The sequence below is a fragment of the Natator depressus genome, chromosome 3 (genome assembly GCF_965152275.1).
Source record: "Natator depressus isolate rNatDep1 chromosome 3, rNatDep2.hap1, whole genome shotgun sequence".
Classification (NCBI taxonomy): Eukaryota; Metazoa; Chordata; order Testudines; family Cheloniidae; genus Natator; species Natator depressus.
This window is the reverse complement of record NC_134236.1, coordinates 135,044,301-135,060,704: the sequence shown is the minus strand read 5'-3', so window position 1 is coordinate 135,060,704 and position 16,404 is coordinate 135,044,301. Positions and strand designations below refer to the sequence as shown.

Genomic DNA, 16,404 nt, shown 5'->3' with positions numbered 1-16,404 from the left:
ATGGTCCCGGCACCACCACGCGAGCTGGAAGCTTGCTGCAAAACACCCCGCAACTGCCAAATCACAGAACTGGCCGCGCTGCCTCCCGCCGCTAGGGGCGCCCCGCCCCACAGCCAAGGCGGAGCAGGGACCGATGCCTGCTTACACACAGCGAACCCCCGGCAGCGCGGCTCAACCCAGCCCCATCCCACGCAGCGACTGCACGCGAGAGGCTCGAGCGCTCTGCTGTCGACTGCGGGGCGGGTCGCGCGCACTCCGAGCCAGCTCGCGGGCCCCAAGCCCCGCCCAGAGCTCGCCTCTTGACTTGGGGCGCGCATGCTCAGTCTCCCAACAGGCGGTGCCGGGTTTTTTGTTGTTGTTCTTTTTTTGCCCCCTTCAGCGCTACCGGTTCCGGGTCAGAGGTGAGGCTGCTTTACGCACGTGGCCGCGGGGGTAGGTCGCCTCGCTTCTCTGCCTCTCAAGGCGCGTGTGGCGGGAGCTCGGTAGGGACCGGCCCTCCCCGCCCCCGCCGTGAGACGGGCAGAGCCACCCCCCCCCGCCAACTCCCGGGTGCTTGGGCGGCGGGGACCCCCCATGAGGCTCGGGCAGAGCCAGCGTCCCCCACTCCCGCCCCCCTCCCGGCAGCGCTGGGGTGTCTGGCCCCTGCCGCATGGAAACACCCAGGGTGCTTGGGCAGAGCTTGTGCTCTGGGAAATTTTTCAGCGCGCTGGGCCCGGCCGCCGGGGGGTGATGAATTGCTCTGTGTCGGGGTGGTGGCGAGTCACCGGGAACGCAGCAGTGTGAACATACGAGAACTTGGTATGTTCCCCCCCCCGCCGCGCTACACCCGCGTGTGCCCGTTGAACGCCTTGGTACCAACTCGCCTTCAGTCAGTTGCTCTGATATTTTATTGTCGGTAAACTCAGGCTTTGCTGAAAACTAGGGCAGAGATCAAATGCAGTTTGTTGCAGGGTTGCTTTGTTTGTGTGTGGTGAGTTTTATTTTACTTATTTTAACATTTAGGCTTTTGCCACAGAAATATAAAAAATGACGTCCCTCGCCCACCAGCTGAAACGGCTCGCTCTCCCTCAGAATGACCCCAGCCTTTTGTCTCGAAGTGAAGCAGCATCCTTGCTGTTTGATTGCAAGGAAGCTGCCAATATTGACAGAGACACCTTCTTTGCAATAGGTAAGTGAGACGATTGAGACACTGTCAGCTTAAACGCCACATTTCTGTCAGAAAATGTTATGATCTTCTGTTGTGGGTAACACTATGACTGAAAGTGATTAGAGGAAAAAATTGTCCTATTTTTCTTTGTGCCTTTGAAAGCACTTCGATTTAGTTAGTTTCCTCTTTCTCTTTTATAGTCTCCCTATTTGTGTAAGTCTTTCCCACTGGAATGTAGGAGAGTAAAACTTCTTAAAATAGAAAAATGTGTTTGTAAAACCTCAAAAGTTACAAGAGAGATTCCGGGGCAAGCATAGTACCTGAAACTACTTTTAACCTGGTTTATTAAACCGACCTCATTTTAACATGATGATGACCTTTTAGCTTATCTCAATCTATATCTAATGTAACATAGGTATCTGTTAACTTTGAATTTAAGCACCAAGAGAATCCATGTATTTCAGTGGATCTCAAACTTTTGAACTGGTGACCCCTTTAACATAGCAAGCTTCTGAGTGCGATTTTCCCCTCCCCCTTTATAAATTAAAAACACTTTTTAATATATTTAACACCATAATAAATGCTGGGTGTAAAGCGGGATTTGGGGTGGAGGCTGACAGCTCGCAACCCCCCCCTATAATAACCTCACCACCCCGTGAGGGGTCCCAACCCCCAGCTTGCGAACCCCTGATGTATTTGAACATTTGTTTCTCTCATGTCTCCCTCTGTTGGTTGGTTTCCTTGCTTTACTTGCACCCAAAGTCACTTTGCACTTAGTTTGTAGTATTTACAAGCCTGTCTACAATAATGAAATAGTTTTTTTTTAAATTTTATTATGCTGTAAAAGGAAGAACAACTCATTGGCTATATACACTGTTCTTTGCATCATGCCTATGTATCTCATAGATCAGAAAATAATGTATTTTAGTTTAGTTCTAAAAAGTTTTTAATTTCTTATGCTTGTTTTTGGTGAAAAGTTATGTTGTACTTTTCCCCCGCCAATTTAAAAACTGTCTAAATGCAGCAAAAGCTCCGCTCCTAGACATGTTCATTGATCGTCTGTAGAAAATTCCATTTTGGTTATTCTGCTATATGTTCTGTACATAGTAGACACTTAATACTTTTTACCATTGTTATAGCATTTTGCTCCTTGTAACATTCCTATAAGGCAAGACCAATAAGTACTGATTTTACAGATGAAGAAACTGAGGCAGAGGTAGGGTATGATTTGTCCAAATTCACAGATGGAGCTTTACTGTCAGAGTGGGAATTAGAATTACAGAGTTACTGGTTTCTACTCCTGTCCCCTGATTTCTAGTAAACTATGCTTGCCTGCTTGAATTGTTGTATCTATCTCTAGTGTGGCAAAATATACTTTGTGTAACAGTATAACCTTACAGTTATGGGAGGGGGGAAAACATTTGACCATAATAGTTTAGTTTGCATGACTCATTCAATGAAAGTGATGTACAGGAGTGCAGTATGAAATTGCAGACTAATGTTGATGATTCTTCGATGGGTAGGAGAAGAATGTTTTGAGGTAGAGAACTTGTGTTGTGTTAAACCATTTTCACATACCATTTTCACCATTTTCTCTCTTAGGGTGCACTGGTCTAGAAGAGCTAATGGGGATTGATCCTTCTTTTGAGATGTTTCATTCTACTTTGTTCAGTCTCACGTCAAAGGGCTTGGAACGCAGTGTTCAGACTAAAGCAGTAAATGAGCAGCTGGATGAGAATATTTCATCATTCCTGATTCATTTGTCTCCTTACTTCATGCTTAAACCAGCACAAAAGTGCTTGGAGTGGCTAATTCAGAGGTAATCATATAAATCGCATGCATGTCAATAGATAAGTTTATGAGACACACACCTTTTTTTTTTTTTTTTTTTTGTTAGAATAGTTTGGGTGTGATTTGAACTTAGATTCCTTGAACTACAGGTTCAAATCCTGGCACAATCAACTCAGATGTTCATCTTTACTAGGCAAGATAAATTTAGTTCCTTGCAAATTAGAATATGGGTCTGTTACAAGAGAATTTAACAAGGGTCTGTATGCTCTCTGGGACTATTAAAGATTCCATAGCATTCTGTATATGGGTTTGTCTAATTGTCCTTTACCAAAGTTTCCCAGTTCTGTGGTTGGCTCTTCTGGGACGGAGCAGCAGCTGTTACATTTTGCAGGATTTTATGAGGTGTTATACCAATAAAATAAAAACCAGCAGGATCTTATTAAAGGGGAAAAGGCAAAATGCCACATTTATTGTGAATACAGAAAGAATCATAGTAAGCAGTTAGTTATAGCTGTAACATTCCATTCAATTTCATATTTGTTCACACACACACACGTTCTGCAAGGTTGTTATCATAGTTACCAGCCTTAGAGTTGCTCATGCCAAGCCACTGGCCAGGTGGCCTAGACATGAGGAGGGAGCAGGGCCTTGTCAGAAGCTCATCTGATGCTCCTGGAAGTTGGTTTGCCGAATCAGACCCCAAAGTGCTCACTTTCTAGAGTCCATTTTTATAGGAATTTCTTCCTATGCCAGTCTATGGGAATTGCTTCATCATGCTGTTGCTGAATCAGTCAGCAGATGGCACATTCCTGAAGGCTCCGTGCTGCCAGATGTTATCTTGTTCTTTGGTTCTCCCATCCTTGAGGCTGTTGGGTGGATTCCAGTCTGCCCTCCGGGGGTCCTCTGGTTATTTCCACTTGACGCCTTCTTCAGCCGATGGACACTGAATTCTTAGGCTGGCACCTCCCTGATCATTCAGTTATTATCCACACCAAGCATCCATCCACATACATCCTCTATCTCTATTTTAATCACAATTGTTAACAAAGCGAAATGAATAGGACAAAAGGGCGGGGAGTCTCTGGGTGCTGTTTCTGTTGTTACAAAGAATTGCTTTGAGAACAGACTCTGTCTTAGAATGTACTAACACAATTAGCAGCTTGCAAGTTTCACACATAGAGGGAGAGAAACAGTACCAAAAACCAAGAGACCTCTTAATTAGTAATACCCTGGAATTTAAACTATGGGGAATCAAACTCATTTGTGATTTTAATACAGAACTTCTTTAATATGATCCAACAGAGGCATTTATTTGATAACGTTCAGAATGAAAGAGGCTATGTAAAATTGATGTATTTTCAATGTAATACGTGAACTCTGTCCAGTATAGTCTAGTATAATATATTGGTATGTGCTAAATATTCTTTAATTCCAAGGAACTGAAAAGAATGGGAGATAAAATGGACCAAATATTTTGTAATATGCTACTGTCCTTATTTACATAAGATGTTTGCAAATATAGAAAGTGGAAAATAATAATACTAAAGCATGAATGGCTGTTGCAGATGCATCCATTGGGTTGCAGAATTGGCCTGTGTTATGCTGAAGCTCAAACTGGGTTATTATAATGATCCTCGCTGGCTTTAAAATCTTTGAAAATGAAACGTTTGTTTCCCTTTAACAAGAGTTGTCGATTAATCGCAGTTAACTCACGCGATTAACTCAAAAAATTAATCATGATCAAAAAAATTAATTGCGATTAATCACAGTTTTAATTGCACTGTTAATAGAATACCATTGAAATTTATTAAATATTTCTAGATTTTTTTCTACATTTTCATATACATTGTATTCTGTGTTGTAATTGAAATCAAAGTGTATGTTGTTTTTTTATTACAAATATTTGCACTGTAAAAATGATAAACAAATAGTATTTTTCAATTCACCTCATGCAAGAACTGTAGTGCAATCTCTTGTTGTGAAAGTGCAACTTACAAATGTAGACTTTTTTTGTTGCATGACTGCACTCAAAAACAAAACAATGTAAAACTTCAGAGCCTACAAGTCCACTCAGTCCTACTTCTTGTTCGGCCAATCGCTAAGATAAACACGTTGTTTACATTTACTGGGGATACTGCTGCCCTCTTCTTATTTACAGTGTCACCAGAAAGTGAGAACAGGCATTTGCATGGCACTTTTGCAGCTGGCATTGCAAGGTATTTACGTGCCAGATATGCTAAACAATTGTATCGGCCCTTCATGCTTCGGCCATCGTTCCAGAGGACATGCTTCCATGCTAATGACACTCGTTAATTAAATTTGTGACTGAACTCCTTGGGGAAGAATTGTATGTCTCCTGCTCTCTTTTACCCGCATTATGCCATATATTTCATGTTATAGCAGTCTCGGATTATGACCCAGCATGTGTTCGTTTTAAGAACATTTTCACAGCAGATTTCACAGAACGCAAAGAAGGTACCAGTGTGAGATTTCTAACCGACCCAAGATTTAAGAATCTGAAGTGCCTTCCAAAATCTTAGAGGGACAAGGTGTGGCGCATGCTTTCAGAAGTCTTAAAAGAGCAACACTCTGATGCGGAAACTACAGAACCTGAACCACCAAAAAAGAAAATCTTCTGCTGGTGGCATCGGACTCAGATGATGAAAATGAACATGCCTTGGTCTGCAGTGCTTTGGATTGTTATTGAGCAGAACCGTCATCAGCATGGATGCATGTCCACTGAAATGATGGTTGAAGAATGAAGGGACGTGTGAATCTTTAGCGCATCTAGTACATAAATATCTTGCAACATCGGCTACAACCGTGCCATCTGAACACCTGCTCCCACTTTCAGGTGACATTGTAAACAAGAAGTGGGCAACATTATCTCCTGCAAATGTAAACAAACTTGTTTGTCTTAGCAATTGGCTGAATAAGAAGTAGGACTGAGTGGACTTGCAGGCTCTAAAACTTTACATTGTTTTATTTTTGAATGCAGGTTTTTTGTACATCATTCTACAGTTATAAGTTCAACTTTCATGATAGAGATTGCACTACTGTACTTGTATTAGGTGAATTGAAAAATACTATTTTGTTTTTTACAGTGCAAATATTTGTAATCAAACATAAATATAAAGTGAGCACTGTACACTTTTTATTCTGTGTTGTAATTGAAATCAATATGTGAAAATATAGAAAACATCCAAATATATTAAATAAATGGTATTCTCTTATTGTTTAATAGCGCGATTAATCACGATTTAATTTTTTTTAATCGCTTGGCAGATCTACTTTTAACTAATTAGAGTAGAAAGACAATTTCTCTGTGAGCAGGTTATTCCATAACTGCTGAGTGCAGGGTGTCTTGCTTTTTGGACTGAGCATCTGGTCCTGGATGCTGTCGGAGACAGTATACAAGTCTAGATGCACTTCAGGCCTGATTCAGCATGGCATTCTATGTTTCAGGTTTTTATTTGCAACCTGTGTTGCAAGAATAGTATGTATGGACCTCGTGCTATGAAATTTCTGATTGTTTGCTTTTTTCCTTAGGTTTCATATCCATCTTTACAACCAGGACAGTTTGGTTGGTTGTGTCTTGCCGTACCATGAGACTAAATTGTTTGTGAGAGTTATTCAACTGTTAAAAATTGGAGACCCAACTCATAAATGGAATTGGTTGCATCCAATTAAGGTAAAATAGCTAAAAGATACAGTTCAGAGGATGTATGAGAAATAGAACTTAGTAAGGTCCTGGTCCTGATATTGTATCTATTATCATGCACCCTCCTCCCCCCAATCCCTTGTTTGCATCCCCATGGATGTGGGTCGTGGCTACAAGATTCTGTTGCAGCATTGGGGCCACAACGTCCACATGTTGTTCCTGATCTCTCTCTTTAAAGGAAAATTCATTATAGCCCTTGTTTTGGCAAAGGAAAAAAAAATCTGCTTTTTATTATGTAGTATGTTTGCAGTCAACTTGGAAACATATAAAATTATATGTACAAGTAATTGATATAAAATTAAGGGGACGAAATGAAGTCCAGTGAGAGGAAACCATTACTTGTTTGAGTTTAAATCAGGATATCTGTGATCATTTAATATGGTTTGTAGAGATGAATGAAGTTTGTGTGTGTGTTTGATTTCACTTTAGAATATTCTAATTTTATTTATATTTTTAAAATCCTTTTTCTTTTATTTTTGTCTTGGACAGAAACCAGGAGTCCCCCTTGCTAGGGGTGCTTTGATTACACACTGCTACAAAGACCTGGGTTTCATGGATTTCATTTGCAGTCTGGTGACAAAATCTGTAAAGGTTGGTAAATTGTTCTAGTTCTGCTTTCTGTCTCTCTTCCCCCTCCCCCCCTTATGTATTTGCATCATGGTGTGCTGTTTTTGCACATTCTGAATTGTGTAGCACTAAACGTACTCAATACACAGAAGCGTCTGAAAATCTTTTTTCTTTGAGCCCACTCTGATTTACAGAGATGTTAGAACCTAATAGAAATTAGTGTAATATTGTCATTGGGAACAGTATTGAAAATTCTGTGGATCAGACCATTGGTCTTTCTGCTCTGATGTGTTGCTTCTGGTGGTGGCCAATATCTGAGGCAAAATTGGAAAAATCCCAAGTGGGAGAGACAAAATGTGCAGTTGGCTAACTTCAGCACTGTATATACAGTGAGAGGTGAAGGGGAGAGAGCGCTTTAGCTGGAGAAGGCTGGGGCAAAGGAGATTGTTTCTTGGTTAATGCAGGAAATTGACTGATGGCCCAGAGTGACTCCACAAGATTTTTACTGTAATCCTTATGGAGAAAATTGAGATGCTTTAAGTTTATTTTAAAAAAAAAAAAAAGCCACCTGATTCCTGTCATGCTGTTTGAAAATAATTTTTGCGCTTGTGCACCTCTTCGTAGTTGTCATGGCTATTTTAAGTTTGCGCTTTGAAATGTTAACAGTAGTTTTAAGTTGTGGATGTTACCCCCATTGATCTCAAGGTGGTAGAAAGAATCATAGTTTTAAGTCACTGGCCCAAAAAAACCCCAAAAACCCTGTAGTAATAAAATCTTAGAAGAAAGACAGATGTAGCAGTCACATTTTCTTAAACTTTTGGAATATGCCAAGATAAGCAAAATGCAAATACAGTGGATTACGCTTATTAGCAACTTCTCAGTTCCTGACATAGAGTTGCTGTTATTTCGAAGTTGCCAATAAACGGCAAAGTAGGTTTACCGGGCTGCAGCCAGGAAAGGAAGCTCTGGGGCTTGCCGAGCATCAGCTGTAGGCATGTTTGCAGAGTTGCAGCTAGGAATGGCACATCCCAGTGCTTCCTTCCCTGGCTGCAGCCCCTCAAACCTGCCTGCAGTCAGGGCCTTTCTTTCAAAAGAGTTCAGTCAGTGGCATGCCATTGCCAGTATCCAAATCTCATTAACAATAAAGTCAATGGGACAGGATTGGTTCCTGGTGAAATGTTGCTGTTAATCAGAAGTTGTTAATATCAGAAGTGCTATTAAGCAGAATCCTGTAGTAACAGGAACTCTTAGCATGAGACCTTAAATATTTTAATTATGTTTTTGATCATCATCCTAATGCCTAAGTAACTATTTCCCCTTCATTCTAGATCTTTTCTGTACATGATGGCAGCGTCTCTCAGTTGAGGGTCCTGTTTACTTTTTACGCCTCCACCATTGTGTCTGCTCTTGGGGCTGTAGAGAAGATAACAGACACTATAGTCTCCAAACTGCTCCCTTACGTACAAAAGGTACCCAGTATTTCATTCTCTTGCATGATACAATGTGGCTTATTTTGCCAACTAGAATCCTGTAATTAGCTTCCAAGAGGGATTTTCACCCTGGAATAAATTAGAAAAGAGACTAGGTAAACAAAACATAGCTCACTTTTCTGTGTTCCTGTTGCTGCTTCTGCTAACCATGAAAGATGTACAATACCTGTTTACCTCACAATCCTGCATGATGGAGTAAACCTTGACTGGTTCAGGATTGCTGTTGTTGGACTGTATAGGGAGCTGTGTCCGCCTGACTTTGATCTGATATGCTTCTCGTAATACGGCACCTCAAGGCTGAGGGAGTCTGGATAACCATAGCTAAAGCTCTCCCAACTTTGTTGGCCGTGAAAAACGCATCATGGACTGTGAAATCTGGTCTTTTGTATACTTTTATCCTATACTGTACCGATTTCATCGGGTAGATCAGCCTTTCTCATACTGGGGGTCCTGACCCAAAAGGGAGAGAGATGTGGGGAGGGAGGGAGAGGTTGCAAAGTTATTGTAGGGGGAGTGTGGTATTGCTACCCTTACTTCTGCACTGCATTCAGAGTTGGCAGTGGCAGGAGAGCAGTGGCAGCTGGCCAGGCGCCCAGCTCTGAAGGGAGCACCCTGCCAGCAGCAGCGGAGAAGTTAGGGGGCAATACCATATCTCTCCACCCTTACTTCTGCACTGCTGCCTTCTGAGCTGGGTGGCTGGAGAGTGGTGGCTGCTGACTGTGGGCCCAGCTCTGAAGGCAGTAGCGGAGAAGTAAGGGTGGCAATACCATACCATGCCATCCTTCTGCGCTGCTGCTGGCGGGGGCTCTGTCTACCCGCTTTGCTACAGTGTTAATGAGCATATGTCTTCTTTTTCTCTGTCTAGATCTGAAGTTTAATTAACTCACTAAAGCTTTAACATGATGAAAAGGGGATAATGCAATCGCATTAATGTTGGCCAAAGAGTATCCTGTACCATTATTTAGACAGACTTTTTTTAAACTTAAACTTGGCAGAAATGCACTTTGAATTCTTTCTCTCTTGGTAGGGTTTGAAATCCTCTCTAGTGGATTACAGAGCTGCAACCTACATGATCATCTGCCAGTTGGCAATGAAAGTGACAATGGAGACCTCCTTGGTGCAGTCCTTGACATTACAGATCAGCAAGAATTTGACTAAAACACCTTCTCTAGCCAGGGAAGGATTGGCCTGCCTGCTCGTTCTTCTTCAGAACCAAAAGGGAGAGGGTCTTGGGAAAAAGTAAGTATACATGAGTTGACAGATTCCGTCTTAATAGTTGAGTCCTAAATATCATTAGTTTCCATCTTTAAAAGGATTCTGTCATTACCATAGGGTGGTCACAGCACTATAGTTAAGGCTGAGACTACCATACTGTTTGACAGTCAATATTTCAAAGTGCTCTAAAATCCACCTGCGTAATCAAGATTGTTTTGAAGATTTCTGTGTCTCGTCAGGGGTAGAGTTAGTGGCACAAGTTTGAGGTCTTTTTGTCCAGGTGTTCCTCAGATATAGCCCCTCCCCAGGAATAAGCTGCTTGTAATATTCAGGTGTCAATCCCAAAAGCATGAGGGGATTAGCTTGAAAACTGGCATGCCACAAGAGGGGCTAGGGTAGAGTCCGTAGTGCACATTTGGGGTAATTTGGTCAGTGGTTTTCTGAGTTACAGCCTTCCTAAAATGAGCTGCTTATAATATTAGGTTCTTATTTTTTGATGCAGAGTTAGAAAGAATTTTTCTTGATCTGTATAGCATGGGCTGCTCCTGGGAACAGATATTGACCAGTACTAAGAACCAGTTCAAAAATATTTCTGAAGTTACTGCACTCTGGAAGCTTTATTGCTAATGCTTATTCATCTGTGAGAGCTATTGTTTCCTCAGAAACTCCTTAGAGAGTGAAACACAGAGAAATGTGTTCACATGGTGGCTTAGAGGAACAAGCACTTGAATGCCAGAGCCATTAGTTAGAATCCTCTTCTCTGGAGTTCTGCATTCGGAGTACGTTAGTGTGGTCAACCCACCTTTCCCTTGGTGTCCGGGGCCATTATGGTGCTCCTTTTGGAAGCGTTAGTGGTGTATGCAATTCTGAGGAATTTCAGCATCTACTTATCTGCCCAAGTCCTTCCCTGGGACGGTTTGGTGGGCAAGACTGTGTCCAGGATGTGAAGCCTGGGGTGGGGACAGAATGATACGGAGGAACTAGTTGCCACATTGCAGATGATAGCAGAGAGGCCAGAGCAAGAGTTCCAGCCAGAAATGAATCAATTCTCTGGTGGGATAGGTTTGCTGAACTCCTGCTGGGCACTGGGAACAGACATCCTTGGTGCTTGGCACAGGCACACAATGCTCGTGCAGCATGGAAAGTAAGATGGTAAGATGCATAATCAATGTGTGGCACAGCACCCAGGCACTGAGGCGGGGGTGAGAATATTCACTCAGATGAATGGAGCAGTTTGCAGTAGCTCAGAGCTATTGTTTCAGGTATCATTCATCACCAAAAGGGTGTCGTCCTTCCATCTGAGCACATCCCATTGAGATGAGTATGCCTCTGCAATCCTTCTGCTCCCTTTCCCCTTATATCAGCCCCAGAGGCCACGCAGAACAGTCTGCCACCCTGATCAAAACTTCAGTGTGCCACCCCCTCCTCATAGGCCTCGGGTGACAGATTTGGCCTGGCTGCCCCAGGCAGCTGCCTAGTTCACATGTAACTAGAGAGGCCTCTGCCAACCCCCTTTTCCTCCCCCCTCCCCTGAAGTGGAGTAGAGATTCTGGGGCTCCCCTCCCTTTAGCTGGTAGATGTGCTCTTTGCAGCCCACAAGTTACCACCTTCCCTTCTGCCCTTGGATCACCTGTCCTAGCCCAACTGGGCACTGGAGGAGGGCGGAGCTAGTAGTTGAATGGTGGTGAGGTCTTCTAAGGAAGACCCACTCATCTCTCCCCAACACATACAAGTACCCCTCAATCTTTCCCTTTTCCCTACCACCACTACTTTAAGAAACAAGGGAAGTAGACTGCCCAAAAACAAGGCAGAGTTATGGTTGATTGGCAGTACCTTGTACCTTTGCAGAATGTGAAATGCACCAGTTCTTAAACCGGTGAAAACTGGGAAATGCATCCCCTGTAACCCTTTTTATTTTTTTCATTGAGGGTGAGCCACTTGACAATATGATGTGGACAGTTGAAAGTTCTATATAATAGAAGGTGATGGCTAAGCTATAACCCAGAGCAATATTCAGTCTTTCTTTTGGTGTTCTTCTGTGCAGGCCATTTCGTTACCTGTGTAACATTCCAGACCTGGTTACTATCCTGCATGGCATTTCAGCTGCATATGATGTCACTCCCCTTCTGCGTTACCTGCTGCCGCACCTGGTTTGCTCCATTATTGACTGCGCTACTGGTATGTTAGCATGTGCCCAATGTTTTTTCTGGGTAAACCCTTGTAGCAACTTGGCTAGATAAATCAGTTTTAATTGTTCCTGATGATAGACTACTCCAAACTGTGAGGAACTGCTCGTGGTCTTCTATCTATGAGGTTTGTGGAATAGCTTTGTTTTTTTTAAATGCAACAGCAGATTAGTGATGTGCTAGGCACCTAGATATTCATTTGCAGTGCTCCAGTGAGACTAGATCTAGTGAGAGCTAGTCTAATTTTACGAAGATCCTTGACTTGACAAGTGCTGCACATAGAACGTCGCTTGAGAGAACATATGTAACAGTTGCCACAATTTTTACTCCAGGCATATAGTGATAATACTGAGCAGCTTGTAATATTTAATCATTGAAAGATCATAGGAAATAAATAACCTTTATGGTCCCCATTTTATAGGTTGGGAAGGTAAGGTACAGCACATGGTTACTTGACTTGACCAAAGGCACACAGCAGGCTAGTGTTACAGATTGGGTACGTTCCTGTCTCCCATTTATGTGCTTAATCCACGAGAAACTGCTGTCTTTTTTTTCTGTGGTTGTTGGTGTAATAAATGTAGAGAGTTTATTTTAAAACAACTGTTCATCTTGCTTTTAAAAAATGTCTAATTGTATGTTTCTTCTTAAGAGGGGCATGAGGAATCTGAAGTGACAGATAACCAAATCTATAAGAGACATCTAGAAGCCATACTTACAAGTGTAGCACTGGAAAAGGATTTAGATCGCCTTTTGGCCTGGTGAGCTAATTTCGATTATTTTCCACAATGTATGTTAACTTCAGCTACAATAGCACCTAATTTGTGACAGCATAATTAGCATTGTGTCAGAATGTCTGTTATCTTCCCAGCTTTCATGGGTTCCTGACACGCACCCTGATCCTGCAGACATATTGGTGTTTGAACTCTGGGTATTTGACTTCACTGGGATGACTCCTTTGAGCAGAGTTAAATACATGGATAAGTCTTTGCCGGCTTGGGGCCTTACAAAGAGAAATTTACTTTGGGGATGAGATTTAAACTCAGAAGAAAACCTGTATTTATAACATATGCTATGAATCACGAAAACTATTCTATTTGTCTCAATTAATAATGCTGATGATTAGTGTTGTCTTGTCGACATGTCTGTTTTATTTGTGTTTTTGTCACTTTTTAGTAAATTTCTTGAAGAGTTTATTTCCTATGGTGTGGAGAATGAATCTGATTCCACCAAAATGGCTGTGCTCAATAAACAACTTCTTCCTCTCATCAGACTTCTTGAAAGAAAGTAAGTTACTTTTTATTTCCTATGCATTTTGTGCAGTATGAAAGTATGGTAAGTCATCTGTGAATCAATATATTCTTCTCTTAGTAATTTGTGTTCATATGGCATTTACCTAGGGTACCTTTATCCTAATTGTGACTTCATACTTGTCACTTAGGTATGCTGAGTGATTTATGTAAGCATAATTTTGGTCTTTACAGTACATGTAATTAAAGCCAAATCTATCCTTGTACATTCCCCATCACCTTAATATCTGAGCACCTCAGCTGCTAGCCTCTCCCAGCACTCTTAAGTTATACTGAGCCTTTTCTGTTAATCATTTATACTAGTGGTTCTTTATATTATTGACCAGCTTTATGAAAACACGATCAGATTAATACCCTTTGAAGAATTACTTACTATAATTTATTGTAAGTGGATGAAGCTTTTTTTAAACAACTAACAAAATCATCCAAAGCATGGGACATGGTGGTGATGGGGGACTTCAACTACCTAGATGTCTCTTGGAAAAAAAATTATTATTATTACCATAATAATACCTTGAGTATTGCTCATTGCATTCACTGACAGTGCTATTTTAAAGGTGAAATTGTAAAAGGAAGATCTGCCTATTTTAGCTATGTATTTTTTTATCCCAACTGCATCTAAAATGATAGTACCATAGAGTAACAACTATATTTTTCGCTCAAATATGAAAATTCGAGAATAGTCCAGAAGGAAGACAGGCAGTCCTTAAGAAAGGAGTATGAAATAAAAAAGTTCACCAACCTGAAGATCCTGCATGTTCAGACATGTTCTGTTCATCGTCTTCAACGCAGCTTCCTGCTGAGAAGGAACACTTCTCATGATGTTGTTTCATTTGGGCAACCAGGCCTTGTATTTCTGTGTTGCACTGTTTGCATTTTGCACACATGCCGGTCTTACCCACAGGTAGAGGAACTTCATTAAAATATTCCCAAACTGGGTTTCTTTTATGGCCTGCTGCCATTATAGGTTTGCCCTTCTAGTGAGAGAATGGTATGGTAGAACTCAAATCAATGAAGGCTATACTCAGAAAAACCTCAAGACTTCGGGAATATGCTGCTCAAACAGTTTCACTTTTGTTTCTACTGCCTGTCCCTCCCTTCTCACGTTTTCTCCAGACTTCTTCTCCTTGTCCAGATCTATTCCGCCCCCAACCATCTTCTGTTCATTGAGCTTTTTGAATCTCTGCACTTTTAGAGAGAAGTAAGGGTTTGACTTTGTGTACACAAGTTTGCAGAGGGACAGTATGGTTGAGGTCTGTTGTTTCTCATCTCTATGTATTATTTATTTACAAACATTTTTGCTGTTAATAAGTATGTTATCTCTGGAGACACAAATCCACAGTTTGAGAACTGCAAAACTAAACATCTCTGGTGGTATCTTCTAGACTGAGTACTGAGTCCCATTGGGTAGATAGAAGGATTAACCTAAAGAATCTATACAGAAGCCCCTGGAACCCCATAAGATTGGGTCCCTTAATTCATGAACTTTTGGAACTCATTTACAAAACTTTTTTTAAACATTACGTGAATATATTGTCTCATACTATAGAATTAGAATTTATAATCCCTATTCCATGATGAGATACATTATAGCTCAAAGATATCTTAATTAAAACTATCTTTAGACAGGCTTTTTCTTCAAAAAGCATTTTATCCCAAAAATCCGATTTTATTTATTTATTTTTATTTTATTATTTTTATTTTTGAAATTATTGATATCCACCCTGGAGAAGACTGAGAAGCGACATAACAGCTTTCAAGTACATAAAAGGTTGCTACAAGGAGGAGGGATAAAAATTGTTCATAACCTCTGAGGGTAAAACAAGATGCAGTTGTCTTATAAATTGCAGCAAGGGCGGTTTAGTTTGGCCATTAGGAAAAGTTTCCTAACTGTCAGGGTAGTTAAGCACTGGAGTGAAGTGCCATGGTAGGTTGTGGAATCTCCGTCATTGGAGATTTTAAAAAGCAGGTTAAGCAAACGGATGGTCTAGATAATACTTAGTCGTGCCTTGAGTGCAGGGGACTGGAATAGATGACCTCTCGAGGTCCATAGAATCAGTCCTATGATTCTGTGATTCAGACAAGTGTTCCAACATTCTGTATCCTCTGCATGTATTTCTGTTGTAATTGGTGCATAACTTCTATAGTAATTCTCTGTGCAGAACCTGTTTCTCTTGGTTGTTGGCAGATATCCTAAAGCCTTAGACTTGGTACTGGAAGAGTATCTGAAAGATGTTATAAATCAGAATGAGCAAGATCTTTTCCACCAATTTATCTCTCTCTCAGTGAGTGGCAGTAAATATCAGGTAGGTAAAGACCCAATTTCTGGACCTAAATCAACTCTGGTATGCTGCCTTGACGTCAGTAGTATTATACTGGAGTGTATTGTCCTTTCTTGTCTCTCTCTCTTTTTTTTTTTTCTTGCATTGTGACTGATTTAAGTGCCATTGTGCTTGGTCAAAACTGTGGTAATGTCTAAAATTATCAAATGTAAAAAGCAACTTGAATAAATGGCTATTAGCTTATATTGTGCTGCTTTGGTCATGATGTTCTGCTGTGTTGTGACAAGGTCACATGTGCCCCAGTGTTACTTTGGGACATTGTCAATGTCTTGCAAGCTGGACAGAACTGTCAAAATTAGAAAAGGTGGCAGCGGAGTGACGACCATTATTCTAATCAAGGAAGGTTGTGAAGACATTTTTCATAATGTTATTGTGTTGCTTTTTACTCATTTCAAAGGCTGATGATATTTAGTGACTAGAGGAATTTAGTGGCTCCAAGCTTCTTAGCATGCTGTCTCCAAAGAGAAACAAAGCCTGAGCATATCACATACCAGTGCACTGCAAAATCATTTGTACTCCACACTTTTTTTGTCAAGAAAACATTAATGTGTGGTTTTGTTTTTGTTTTTACATTCTTTTATAGCTAAATTTCTTCATATTCAAAGCTGGCTACCTCCAAATCAAACATGCAAACTGGT

The 16,404-nt window shown here is 41.1% G+C and overlaps 1 protein-coding gene across 2 annotated transcripts in view; it reads left to right on the top strand.

Annotated features, from left to right (window-relative positions):
• The first annotated feature begins 383 nt into the window (after positions 1-383).
• The window catches only part of HEATR1 (HEAT repeat containing 1), a 53,204-nt gene continuing 37,183 nt past the window's right edge, over positions 384-16,404 (top strand). Inside the window, exons 1-11 of one of the 2 annotated variants that reach the window (XM_074948891.1) lie at positions 384-432; positions 1,003-1,168; positions 2,750-2,966; positions 6,488-6,629; positions 7,149-7,250; positions 8,555-8,695; positions 9,744-9,955; positions 11,976-12,109; positions 12,767-12,875; positions 13,291-13,401; positions 15,613-15,730. In XM_074948891.1, coding sequence (XP_074804992.1) covers positions 1,027-1,168; positions 2,750-2,966; positions 6,488-6,629; positions 7,149-7,250; positions 8,555-8,695; positions 9,744-9,955; positions 11,976-12,109; positions 12,767-12,875; positions 13,291-13,401; positions 15,613-15,730 — 1,428 coding nt within the window. In that variant the 5' untranslated portion in view covers positions 384-432; positions 1,003-1,026. Of the gene's footprint in view, positions 483-1,002; positions 1,169-2,749; positions 2,967-6,487; positions 6,630-7,148; positions 7,251-8,554; positions 8,696-9,743; positions 9,956-11,975; positions 12,110-12,766; positions 12,876-13,290; positions 13,402-15,612; positions 15,731-16,404 lie in introns of both variants that reach the window. The other variant, XM_074948892.1, reaches the window with a different exon arrangement.